The following is a 13605-nucleotide window of genomic DNA, read 5'->3' on the forward strand; positions in this document are numbered from 1 at the left end:
GTGCAGGGGGAGTGGCATCAGTCGCTGCTTACAAACATCATCAGCTAACTTTAAAGAGTGCACATTTGATTTTTTCATTGGATGAAACAGGTGGTATCAAACTCTTCATTACATTAAATCACATATACCTATGGACATTAGACTATTTGGATCTCACAAAAAAAATAAAATATCCTTACTTGCAGATAAATCCTGGAATTTAAAAATTCATACTGAGGAGCAAACACCCTCCAGATATTCTCTCAATCAGTAACCAGTTAACTTACCAACAAAACTATCAAAACAAGGCACTTTTCCTTCCATGATCTCATACATGCTCCTCATGAAGAAAATGATATTTCACTGAGAGAGGATGTGAGGATGGCGGGGGGGGGGGGGGGGGGGGGGCGGTGCAGAGAGAGCTCACCTCACCATTGTCCAGAACAGCCATGGATGAGGTCTGACCACAAGCAATGCCAACCACCCTCTTAATATGTAAACAGTTTGTAACTTTTCGAGGAGTTGGCTGATTTGTTGTAGATCCTGATCCCACCTGGCCACAGTTGTTATAGCCCCACGCAAATACCTACACAAGGGAAAAAGAATGAATTAGTAGTAATAGGGTAAAAATTCGAGCTCTAACACACGTTAATAATCATAAAGTAAAAATATATCCACTTACTGAATATTTACAATGTGCTACATGGCTCTAATGCATCATTAGAGCTTTCCAGGCACTAACTTCTTTAATTTTCATAGTATCCTGTACGGTGACCCTGGGGTAGATCTTATTATCACCCACATTTTATATACAGAAATGGAAACAGAGACGTAGGTGGCTTACTTGAGGTTCCACACCAGTAAGCAGTAAACGTGGACTGTGAACCCAAGGAGTGTAGCTGTGCTCTTAACCACTGCACTACACTGCCTCCGTCAGTATGACGGCCGAATGTGGTTTTTGAATCTGGCATCAATAGGAAATAAGCATATACCACAGAAGTAGCAGGGATAGGAAAAATCTGCTTAACTCTTTGGGCACAGATTTTTTTTTTTTTTCCCCTTCATGGAAAGCTTTCAAAGCCATACAATGCTCCTCCTGTCTCACTAATCGCCAATACCGAATATTACATAACCTTTCCTGATGACTCACGACCATCACGATTATAATCATCGATCACAGTTACAGGTCGTAACACAGTAAGCCTCACAAGTACCAGTCCCTACAGAAACGATACCAGGTTGTTAGGCTATTCTTGGTACTGTTTTCTTTGTGTTCTCATTTGCTGGCTGTCAGCTCCAAGGAGCTCCCCTCCTCAAATGCATCCTGTGCACTTTTGGCCTATGATTTGCCATAACGTGAAAACCAGATCTCTAAAGAGACACAAATAAATCTCTAAGCTAGTTAAAATCTGGTAACAAAGATGAAAAACAAAACAAAAAATCACTTCAAGTTAATTACCAACTAAGCCTATCAAACAAGTGTGTGACCAGAGAGAAGAATTAGGGGAGGGTGGACGCTGGCAGCCAGGGAAAGAACGTCCTTCAACACCGGGAGAATTCTAAGGACCCCCACCCCTTTCACTTGCCCACAGGCGGTGGTCCTCCCACACCCTGAGGTCTGGCCTCCATAATTCTCTCCTCTGTCAGCACTTCCTATCTCAGCTCACATGTCTGATGCCGCCCAAGGCAACAATAGCAAAACCCATGGCTGGTGCTTTACAAGAATATGCACCGGAGGTTCATTTCACAGGTACAAAAGAAATAACCTGCAACACTTCCTGAGAGTGGGTTCACAGGAAATATCTAGTATAATAAAGCAAATATTTAGCACAATTATCCAAAGCAGCATATGCTTACAGTTAAAGTAAACCAGGAATCCAGGCTACAAATTAGGGAATTCCAATTTTAACAATCATTCTTCTGGCACTTCTTCTCAAGTATCCCAAGCTCCCTTGCAATGCAGCTGCCTTTTATTTAAAAATGAGGACTGGGGTTCCAATAATCAAAAAGAGACTAGCAAACCATGGATTCAGGGCATAAGACCTGGGTGCTAGGCCTAGCCCCAGCACATCCCAGCCATGAAACCTTGATCTCCCTCAGCTTCTCTGGTTTCTTCACCCATAACCTGCCCCACATAATAAAATCACTGTTAACACCAATGAGGGATTTTAAACAGAACAGAATGATCTGTGTTTTAGAAATCACAGGGAGTAGGGGCGCGCCTGGGTGGTGCAGTCGGATGGGCGTCTGAACCTTGGCTTCAGCTTGGATCGTGATCTCAGAGTCATGAGATTGAGCCCCACATTGGGCTCCTTGCTTGGTGTTGAGTGTGCTTGAGATTCTCTTTCCTCCCTCTGCCCCTCTTACTCATGCTCTAAAATAAATAAATAAATCTAAAAAAAAAAAAAATCACAGGGGGCAGAGAGGTAACACTTAACAGGTAGACCAATTAAAAAGCTATGGAATAGCCCCGCATCGGGCTCCCTGCTCGGTGGGGAGCCTGCTTCTCCCTCTCCCACTCCCCCTGCTTGTGTTCCCTCTCTCGCTGTGTCTCTCTCTGTTGAATAAATAAATAAAATCTTTAAAAAAAAAAAAAAAAAAAAAAGCTATGGAATAAAAAAGACCAGGGCAATAGCCCAGGCAGATAGCAAGGTCTGACCTAAGGTTACAGAGATGAAGAGAAACAAAATGAGATAACAGATTGGAAGATAAAATCAGTAAGATGAGGAAACTTTAAGATAAGCATGGCACTTGGGGGTGAACAAGTGGTACAGTAGCTACTGGTATGTTGGTAAAGTTATTTTCTATGACATCATTACATTTACTGAAAAACAAAACAGACCTTAATGGATGGGGTAGTTAAAAAAAAAACTAAAGTACAGAACACGGTCAAACACATCTGATTTATAGTCTTAGCAAAGAGCAGGAGACTCAACTGCCTTTAGGCTAGAGTCTACTGTCATCAAAAGAGTGGTCCTGATCACATAGGTTATGTTAGAAAAAGAGTGTGTTCCCACATGCTTTTAGTTGTGCACACAGGGCTACAATGTTTACACTATCCCAGATATAAATATGGTCATTATTTTATTTTTTTAAAAGGCACTTTCACAATAGCCAAAAGGTGCTAACAATCCAAATATCCATCAACAGATAAATGAACAAAATATGGCATATACATACACAGAGATTATTCAGCCTTAAAAAGGACAGAAATTCTGACACATGCTCCAACATGGACGAACCTTGACAACATTATGCTCAGTGAAATAAGGCAGTCATAACAGGATGTACACTGCATGATTCCACTCATATGAGCATATAGGAGCATGTGAGAGTAGTCAAACTCAGGGAGACAGAACAGTGGTCACCTGGGGCTGGGAGGGAGATAGAGTTACTGTTTGGTAGGTACAGTTTCAGCTCTGCAAGATAAAGAGAGTTCTGCAGATGAATGGTGATGATGGTTGCATAACAATGTGAATATACTTAATGTCACTGAACTGACATTCAATAGATCCCATGGATATAAAAATATATATGCCTATTTTATACATATAAAATTTGCCATCCTAACCCATTTTAAGTGGTTAAAGAGACCATGGCAACAGTCCAGGCATGTGATAAAATGGTTGCAGAAAGTGGTTCTCACACATCCTGAGGTTTGGCTTCCAAAATGACTAGGACAGCAATTTTGTATTATGTGTGTTTTACCACAGTTTAAAAATAAAGAATAAAAGCAGGGTACTTACCTCTCCATCAGCTGCCAGAGCCATTGAATGATGTGAGCCACAAGCTACTTCAACCACTTGCTTGATCAAGAGATTGGTACAGACTTGGATGGGAGCAATGCCTTGGTTGGTCGTCCCATTCCCAAGCTGGCTATATCCATTGTGGCCCCAGGCATAAACAACTCCATCTATACAAGAAGGCCACAAAGAATCAATTCCGAGAAGGAATGGTAACCCCTGTACTTTCTTCCCCGGACTTTGCACAACTTATTCTCCAACCTTAATTTCTTTCACACTGCCTCTTCTTCCCAATAAAGTGGTTACTGATGAAGGGTAAGGGAAAGAGGGACAGATGAGGAAATGAGATAGAAAAATGTAAAATCATTCAAGAAAGGACTTGACACTAACATAGAAAGAAGACCAGCTTTATGGTCAGAACTCAGTTTGTATATACTAAATTAGACAGTCCGAACACACTGATTCATCTCAGTAGTTTCTGTGTCAGGTACCAAGCAAAAGGCAAAAGACGTAAGAAAGCTCAGCACTAGTCTTTACTATCATTTTACCAAATACCAAGTCTCAGGGAACCACTGAGGTGTGTGTGTCTATGTGTGTGTGTGAGAGTCCTCACAAAGTACAGAGGAAAGAGGTATACTACTTGCAAGAGGAAAGAGACTTTTGGTATATGCTACGTACAAAACTGCAAGAGCGTCCCTCAAGCAGACTATTACTGGCATAAAATCTGGCTCAATTTTTCTCTAATGACTTTATCTTTTTGGGACTCTGATAGAGGTAACTTCTGTTTTCCTCTCTAGAAGTACCACTGTTTCGTGCATTTCCTCCTACGGCACGCCTGTGTGTCAAGAGCAGAGACCTCCAAGTTATACACTCTTCTCATGTCTTTCCCCAGTAATAAAACATCCTGCCCTATTAAGGACAATCTAGACCTGGACACAATGATATCCAACAGCAACACGAGAAATCCCAGTGTTACTGGCAGGCTGCTGACTCGCTGCAATGGTCCCCAAGTAACCAGAGGAAAGGTACTCATAATTAAGTAGGTTTCTGATTATCTAATCTTGTGCTTCTCACAAGAGGTTTTCCCTATTACAGAGATTATGACAGAAACCATAAATGGAAAATTTCATCCTAAAAAGGATGAGGCTACAGACTGAAAAAGTGTGACACCTAAAAAAAAAGGAAAAAATTAAATATTAGGAAAAAAATACTTACAATTTATATTACTAAGAGATAGTATCTCTAATATAAAAAGAGCTCCTAAAAATACAAAGAAAAAGACCGAGAACCCTCTAGAAATATGAACTGATGGTTCACAATGAAAGAAATGTAAATGACTCTTAACCATATGAAAAGATGCCCTCACTCTTAAGAAGAAAAATGCAAATTCAGAAGTGGGGACTCCCACCCACCAAGGCTACCACCTAGCTGCTACCATTGCCAGAAGCCTGCCATGTTAGTAACAAAGACTAATAAAGACTAATGCAGAGTCCCTGCTACAGCATCACCCTTTAAAGAGACCAACTAGCTATTTGGTAATAGCTGACTATCACCAAGCTGACCCCAATGGACCCTTTCCATCCTGGAAGGAGCAGCCATTCATACTAACAGAAATCAACATATAATCAGGGTATGGGTTTCCTGCCCACAGGGCCTCAGCTAGCACAGCTATATGAGGGCTTACAGAGCATTTAATCCACAGAGTATCTGATCCCACAAAACATCTCATCAGACCAAGGCAGCCACTTTATAGCAAAAGAGGCGTGGCAGTGCTCACATGACCACGGGGCTCCTGGCCCTGTCTCATGTATGCAACATGCAGAAGATGCCACTGGACACAGCGATGACAAGCCGGCTGAAGGTACAACTGAGGTATCGGCCTGGAGCTGAGACCAGGGGAGGACGGGATGCTAAGCTCCGAGGTACAGATTCGGAATCAGTGACCACCAGATGGTGCTGTGTCCCTAAGAGGTAGGATACGGGGGTCCAGGAACCAGAGTGGCTTATATGAGGGACCCTACTGACCATGACTCCCAGTGACCGACTTGCAGAATCTGTGCTTCCTGTCCCTGAAATTATAGGTTCTGTAGGTTTAGAAGTCCTGGTTCCCTAAGTGGAACACTTGCACTAACGGACACAGCAAGAATCCCACTGAACAACATCTAAAACTAATGATGTAATGTATGGAGATTAACATAACAATAAAAAATTTAAAAAAAAAGAATCCCACTGAACTTTAAGTTACGGCTGCCAAGGGCACTCTGTGTTCCCAAAACATATCAGAAGACACGGATCTGAGCAGTGCCTGGGAGAGAATGAATGACTGCTGTGCTGTGTCACCCAGATGCCCTCAGGATGAAGGACCTTATTCTCCAGATGCTGGGCTCTTTCCAGCTGCCTGTTCTCCGCCATCAGTCCTCTCCAGAGTTGCCCTTGGTAATCACCTTCTTGTGATTGTTTTGCCATTATTACATTATTATTCAATCTTACTATAATCACATTATTTTACTATCTTAAGATAGTATATATACCTAATTCTTCCCTTTTTATTTGATGAAACATAGGAAAACTGAGCTTCCTGAGATGGCTCTTAGTCCCAACTCCCCAGGAAGCTTTCAAAGCGACCCCATCCAATGGGGCACCAGCACTGACTCCCCCAGCCCTGCTCTTGCTGCACAGTCTCTGACCAAGGATCAAGCTTCAGAATCATGTGAGGGTCAAGAGATGAGCAAAAGTACCAAAGGATGAGAGAGTGAAACCAACCAGGATAGAAGGGAGAGCGGGAAGTGGGAAGGGCCTGGGAAAGAGAGAGCACAGAAGGAGGCAAAGAAGCATCCATGAAGTTCTGACCTTCAAGGAAACTCAGCTTTCAGAGACTGGATGCCAAGTTGGAGAAGTGGTCTGAAACAACTCATTTTATAAGTAACCTAATTTAATGTTGCTTCAGAAGACAAAAAAAGAAATCCACAAGCCCTAGGTCTATTAAGTGATAATACTAAATGAATATTGATCTTCAGAACTGTCACCAGATGGGACTACATTTTCTTTCTTTTTTTTTTTTTTTTTTTTGAGGAAAGCCAGACTGCCACATGTAGCACCTTATTTGGATATGTCTGGAGTCTTGGAAACTTGACTACCCTACGTTCTCCTACAAATGGACTTCAAGAGCTTGTTTGGAGGTTCTAGCAGGGGAGCACAGCTACTTGCTTACCCCTGACCTCCTCCATGGGAAGGTCGTCCTGTCCTCTCCAACTGAGCAAACAGCTTCAGGAGGGATGCACATGGAGCAGTGAGGGAGGAAGGGGGCACCCACCTACCCAGCCAGATCAGCTGTTATCAACCCTGACGATCAATAGGGTGACAGATGTGGCAGCCAGATCGCATTCACATCCTAGATTTTCAATTTAATAATGTAGCATTGATCAAAACATTCATAAAATACCTTTTAGAAATAGCACACAAGTGAGTAAAGCATGGAGAATTGAACATGTTTTTATCTTTATTCCTTCCCGAAAACCTGCTGAAATATAGTGAAGGGAACAATTTTTTTTAAAAAAAGGCATAAACACTCAAGGACAAAAAAGAACAATAAAGAAGAAAATACAACAGGAGAGATGACAACAAAATTTTGGAAGATGGAAGGCAGACGGATGGGTGAGTAACACAGCCGACCAGAGAAGGTGACACCTACAACTGCAAAAGGAGAAGCCAATTACAACCCTGGAATCTCAGGAAGGCCCAGGGATTGGAGGGACTAGACATAACAGGAGATGTAAGGGGAGGTGTAACTAAAAACAGAAGCACTTAGACCCCAAATCCTCATCCTCTTGCTGTGAGGTCAGGCAACTACCCCTCCCCAACGCTGGTATAAGACAAGAGACCTAGAGCATTTACTTGCTGTGAATTTCTTTACGTAACTCCCTGCAGCCCAACTTCTCCCTTTGCCCGAACCTCCTTCCCTCCCTTCTCCTACATAACATGACAAAGAAAATGAGCTAGAAAAATACTCCAGAGAGGCCCTGACAACAGCTGTGAGGCACCATAGTGAGGAAAGGAGAAGTAGAAGTCCACGTACTGAATAGTGAGACCCCTGTCCTTCCCCTACTCATGGAAAGCTGGCAAAAAAAAACGATCCAGGTCAAGAATCTGGAAGGTTCTACCCTACAGAAGCTCACATACTAACACTGGGAGAATCCCTAATGCAACAGTTATTATCTCCCTAAAGTCAAGCTCAGCACTTGACAAGCCCCACCCATGAATCCAGTGTTCCCAACACGTGTATCAGCGCCTGGGTCTCACCTGAGGACAGATGGCCAAGGATCACCAAACTTTTCAAGAAAGCCTCTGACAAGAAAAGTCAGAGACCAAAACAAATTAAAAAGAAAGAAGAAATCTGGGAGGGGAAGAAAAAGAAACACTACAGAGAACAGAAGACAACTTGAAAGTAACCTATGACAGCCTCAAAGAGAAGTTAGTGAATCCATGACACAAGGACAGGAGGCTTGAGAAAGGCACATTGAGAGAACAAGAAAGAGAACGGGAAAACGTAACAGCAGAAATGTGAAAATCTGACATCAGAGTTGTAAGATAAAGTTGAAGAAATTTCCCAAAAAGTAGATAGGAAACAAAATATAAAAAAGAGGATCAGTTCAGAATCCTCTAACTTCCTTCTAAGAAAAGTTCCAAAAAAGAACAGACAAAGAAGGGACATTATCCATGAAATATGACAAGAAAATAATCTAGACATGAAGGAATTTCCAAACTGGAGTCAACAGAATGATCAATAAAATAAAAATTGGGGCACCTGGGTGGCTCAGTTAGGCATCTGTCTTCGGTTCAGGTCATAGTTCTGGGGTCCTGGGATCGAGCCCCAGTCGGGCTCCCTGCTCAGCATGGAGTCTGCTTCTCCCACCCTCCCCCTGCTCATGCTCTCTCTCACTCTCTCACTCGTGTGCGCACGCTCTCTCTCATAAATTTTCTTAATTACTTAATTAAAAATTATCCACTAGACTACATAACCATGATTTTTTCAGAAAACTGGGAACAAAGAAAAGATCCTTAAACCTTCCAAAGAGGAAAAAACAGTCCTATGCAAAAATAGCAAAAGTCAGAATGGCATCAGAATCTCAACAACAAGCCTGACTTGAGAGGTGCAATGACTTTAAAATTCTGAAATAGGATTTTCACCGAGCAACTGCATGTGTAAAATGAAGACATTTTAAGAGAACGTCTCAAAGATTTCTCTCATACCACTTTCTTTGGGAAGCTACCAGAGAATGTGTTTCACCCAAATAAGGGTATAATCCAAGGAAGACAACACGGGGGCACAAGAAATAGGGGATCTAGGAAGGACAAAGGTAAGGGGACTTCCATGGATGATGGTGAATGAAATTCCAGGCTGAGAGCTGGGAGGCAGGGCTACAGTGACCAGTCCCGGCTGGAACATGGGGACGAGGGCTCCAGAGACAACTAGATAATCTCAGAAGTGCTGAGACACAATACTGTACTATGGGAGAGTCTGGACATAATGACAGCCCTATAGAAAAATAAGTGAATGAACCCCAGGGAAACAAACAGTTGTACAGAAAGGTGATGGTTCAGCTATAAATCACACAGAGTCCTAGTAATGTAAACACTGAATATCGATTTAATCAGAATGGTGGTATTGCTATATTGAAATGACTGGAGGAGGAAAAAAAGAGGAAAGAAAGCTAACTTCTATCTGCCATGATAAAAACTGGAAGAATAAGATCTAAAATTGAAAATTCAGAAAGAGTATAAGTGTGTTAACTTAAAAATATAAGATTAACATGAGAAGAAACATTTGAAGGGGTTAAAAGTGGTTCCTTCTGAAGGGCAGTTTCTAAGACTGAGAAGCGGTGAGGCAGAGGTCCTTCTGTTTTTTTTGATAAAAGCCATATACTACTTGATGGTTTCAAGTGTTTCAAATGGTTTAATTTGTTTTAAAACTATTTGTTTGTAATACATATATAACATGCACAAACATATGTGCTATACATACATCTGATACATAATGTAGGGCATGTTTAAATTATATTGTATAAAATGTAACAATCAAAATTGAATTAAAAAATATTCCCACAAGAAAATCAGTTATTTTATTTATATTTTTATGTTTTATGTTTATTTTATATCTTAATTGTAACACTCAAGATGGTTAAGACTACATGATCTAGACTCTGGAAATAATTCCAAAAGTTGTAATTTCCTAAGGTCACCACTTTGAAGAAAACCAAGAATTGAAATGTGTATGTTTTAGGGGTGCCTGGGTGGCTCAGTCAGTTAAGAACCCAACTCTTTATTTCGGCTCAGGTCATGATCTCAGGGTCATGAGATCAAGCCCTGTATTGGGCTCCACACTGAGCGGAGAGTCTGCTTGAGATTCTCTCTCCCTCTCCCTTTGCCCCTCCCCCCACTCACACATGCGTGTGTGCACACACTCGCTCTCTCAAATAATCTTTGTTTAAAAAATAAATAAATACAATAAATGCATACATTTTAGTGTGTTTGCTCTAAAAAACTGCCCCAGTGTTTTACAGTCAGAAATCAATGACCAGTTAAAACTGACATTTGTTAGGAAAAAATCAAATTAGGTCACAAGAGATGACAAGCAGAACCAGTCAGCAAAACAGTAACTGCCTGAAAGAGCCAGTGTGATGCCAGAGAGCATGGTTACAAAACATGGAAGTGAGATCATCACCTCATTATGCTCAATACCAGTTATATTCTCACCAGACAATCATGCTCAGATCTGGATCTCACAGCTTGAGAAAGATGCAGACAACTTGGAGTAAATTCAGATATGAGTTAAAGGCAATTAAAAAGCTCAATACTAAGACCTCTGGCAATATCCAAGGAAGCTGTGATTCCTCAGTCTGGAGAGAGAAAGAGAAGCAAACAGAAAGCTTCCCCACAGAAAGCAGAGGGTCTCTGCTAGAGACAGAGCAAGAGTTAACATGCTTAAAATATAAAGGGAAGAATTTAGGTTATATAGAACCTATTTTCAGAGAGTCCTGGTTGCCCACAGTAGAGATAAATTACCAAAGAAGAATGTTATAGTGTCCTTTTTCAGTGATCTTAGGGAGGCAGAGATTAAAAGGAGAAGAATCTATCTCACAGTCTTTCCAGATGGCACACACATGAATGCCAGGGAATAAACTAAGATTTCTTAAATTAGAGATTCAGAAACTACACAATGAAAGGAAAACCAGAATCATGTGTGTTTACGAAAATGTGCCAAGTAAAACACAAAGGCTGCCTTGCTCCCATAAATCCACTGAAAAATTAGGCAGGACTACTTCATTTGCTACATCTAATCTTTAACAACTTTACATTAGTATTCTAACGTTTGCTTAATTTGCAAGCAATATTATGGCTGTTCCAGAGTTAGCCTGAAGTGCTTAACTTCTATCAGTTTGGTATAGTTCTCAGAAATTAAGAAATAAACCACTCGAAATTATTTCATATGGCCCCACCACACCTTAGCTCAGAATTCAGGCTCGATTTCCCACAAACTGAAAAGCTGACTTTGTTCCCTCTTTACCTTCGGTGCTGAGAAGGACATGTGGTCCACTCCCATAACTAAGGCTTTTAATCTTCTTTCCACATAAGGCTTCTAGCTTTTTGGGTACAAGTGTACTCTGGTTATCTCCAGTTCCTAGACAGTTACTATAGTTCAGTCCAAATACAAAGACCTAGAAAACAAATAGTTTTGTCTGAGTCACTTGGCCTAAAGTTACACAAAGGCTCCCTTCTCCACTCTGAAAATAAGACACACTCAAGTTCAGTGTGACAGCTCAGTAGGTAGGAAGAGACTGATCGGATTAAGAAAAATTCAACCTCTGATGACATTAAGTTTTAGAATATTTGGCTATACTATGAAATTCAAAGAGTAGCAGCGGGTTGAGGGGTATTAAATCAAGAAACTGAAAGGAGAGAGAAATTATATCAAAGACATGGTCTTCTTGAATTTCAGGCTCTTTTTATCCCCAACCCTTTCAGCAGATAAGGAGGTAGGCCTTGCTGGGTCCATCTGGGATAGTGGTAGGAGAAAAGACTGGAAGGAAAGTAAGGGCCAAGGGGATCTATGGATCTTCCACGGAAATATTTCAAAACAGAGACTGATATGAGTAAATCTGCATTCTGGAAAGATCGGCTGGCCACAACATTTTCTTGGTCTTCAAACTTCACACTCTAAAGCTCGCCCCCTAAAATCACACTCTGGGTTTTGAGAGATTCTTACCTCATCATTGTCAGTAACGTACAGGGCTTCATTGGCTGAGGTGCCAAAGACACATGCTTTCCGAATAGATGCAATTTCTTGAGGTGAGAGCAGAGTGAAGATTGGCCACTTTCCTACATCCACCATGACTCTGGCTTCAAGTAATTCCTATAAATAGGCCAACATCTCTGCTGCAACAAAAAAGATCCCAAGAAAAAAATGAAATAACCACTAAACTAACTTCAAAAAAAAAAAAAAAAAAGACACTGTGAATAAAAGGAAACAAAACCTAATTCCAAAAGAAAGTACCTACCTTTGGTTAAATGGACCACTCACTTTCCCCAGCAACCTGTCCAATCCTTCCCCTGTGGTCAAACCTGGGCCTTTTTCTGCAATGAGAGGAACAGCTTGCTAGAACCAGTTGTTTGTCTTACCTACTCACAAGTCAGTGCTTATCTGTTACATACTTGCTTATTTGCAACCAGACAGCAGATAATGTTAAGGCTGCTAACTGGATGAAACCAGGGTGTCGCATCAGAACTTTTTCTTTAGGTTACTGAGATAATAAAGTTAAAGGTTACAGTACTAGTTTGCATAAGACACTGAATTCTTGCTTAGGAGAGGGAGGGCGGGAGGGTGTGTGCATGCACATGAATGTTATAAAAAATCAGAATCATTACCTCTACTTCCCCACTGTCCTCCTCCAACCCCCAGGATGCACTCAAAGATCCCCATCCCTTGTAGAAAATCACTGCCATACCAAGCCACTGTTTAATGATGGGAATGGGACATCCCTCACGTAAGTCTAAAGTGGCAAAAATATTAAGAAGGACTAGCCGAAAGATATACAGAATGAAACCACAAAATAAAGTATTATATTCTGGTCTTAATTTCTATGACCATGTATTCTACATATACACAGATCAAATTTTATTTCACACTGAAAAGTTATCATATGAACAAGGAAAGACAATTCACCCTAATCTTGTGTTCAAGGTCATGCCTATAGCCTTCATGCAAGTAGCAATTAGCTTAAATAGTATCCTATAAAAAGAAGACATAGGTATAAATTTCCATAAAACTCTAAATTTGACCTGTTTAAGGAGTTTTACAGAAAGATCTATCCTTGTCATGCCTCCAAGTCTTCTAGGGTTAAAAAAGTATTTCTAGAAATTCCAGGGAGCTGCACAAGCACAAAACCCTACCATGCCAAGTTGAGTTTCCATTCTGGCTCTCACCTCTAGAAACTGAAATAGAACCAGTTTATAAATACAACCAGGGTTTCCTAATGAGGTACAGAACTCCTGAAGTTCCTTCCTGCTCACTCTCTTCTCAGACCTCTAAAAATAGCCAGGAGAGCCAGGCTCAAGACCAAGGCCTTCTGGCCTCCAGCACCTCTGATAACACCTAGAGAGAGCCTTGGGGCTTAGGTATACTTAGCCAAGCCTCAGTTTTCACCATCCAGGGAGACTTTTCCCAACAGCACCAACTTGGATGACAAGGAGCAGATGACTACTATGACCCAAGAATCACATCACATATTCAATTAGCATTAAACACGATCAAGGACAGGCCATTCCCCATCACTCCACAGCCAGACTCCTGGCACAGCATCTGAATGTTCTGAGAAGTGTGTATGTG

The 13605-nt window shown here is 41.2% G+C and overlaps 1 protein-coding gene across 5 annotated transcripts in view; it reads right to left on the minus strand.

Annotated features, from left to right (window-relative positions):
• Positions 1-13605, minus strand: part of RCBTB1 (RCC1 and BTB domain containing protein 1) — a 49693-nt gene that overhangs the window by 19972 nt on the left and 16116 nt on the right. For 3 of the 5 annotated variants that reach the window (XM_045869406.3, XM_064586133.1, XM_064586132.1), the window contains exons 2-6: positions 12278-12353; positions 11986-12155; positions 11287-11437; positions 3726-3892; positions 407-565 (exon numbers count right to left, since the gene is read on the minus strand). In XM_045869406.3, coding sequence (XP_045725362.1) covers positions 407-565; positions 3726-3892; positions 11287-11437; positions 11986-12111 — 603 coding nt within the window. In that variant the 5' untranslated portion in view covers positions 12112-12155; positions 12278-12353. Of the gene's footprint in view, positions 1-406; positions 566-3725; positions 3893-11286; positions 11438-11985; positions 12156-12277; positions 12354-13605 lie in introns of those variants that run through there. The other 2 variants (XM_045869407.3, XM_054506313.2) reach the window with 2 other exon arrangements.

The sequence above is a fragment of the Mirounga angustirostris genome, unplaced genomic scaffold (genome assembly GCF_029215605.1).
Source record: "Mirounga angustirostris isolate CCGP_5_RB_7025 unplaced genomic scaffold, mMirAng1.0.hap1 SCAF_3, whole genome shotgun sequence".
Classification (NCBI taxonomy): domain Eukaryota; kingdom Metazoa; phylum Chordata; class Mammalia; order Carnivora; family Phocidae; genus Mirounga; species Mirounga angustirostris.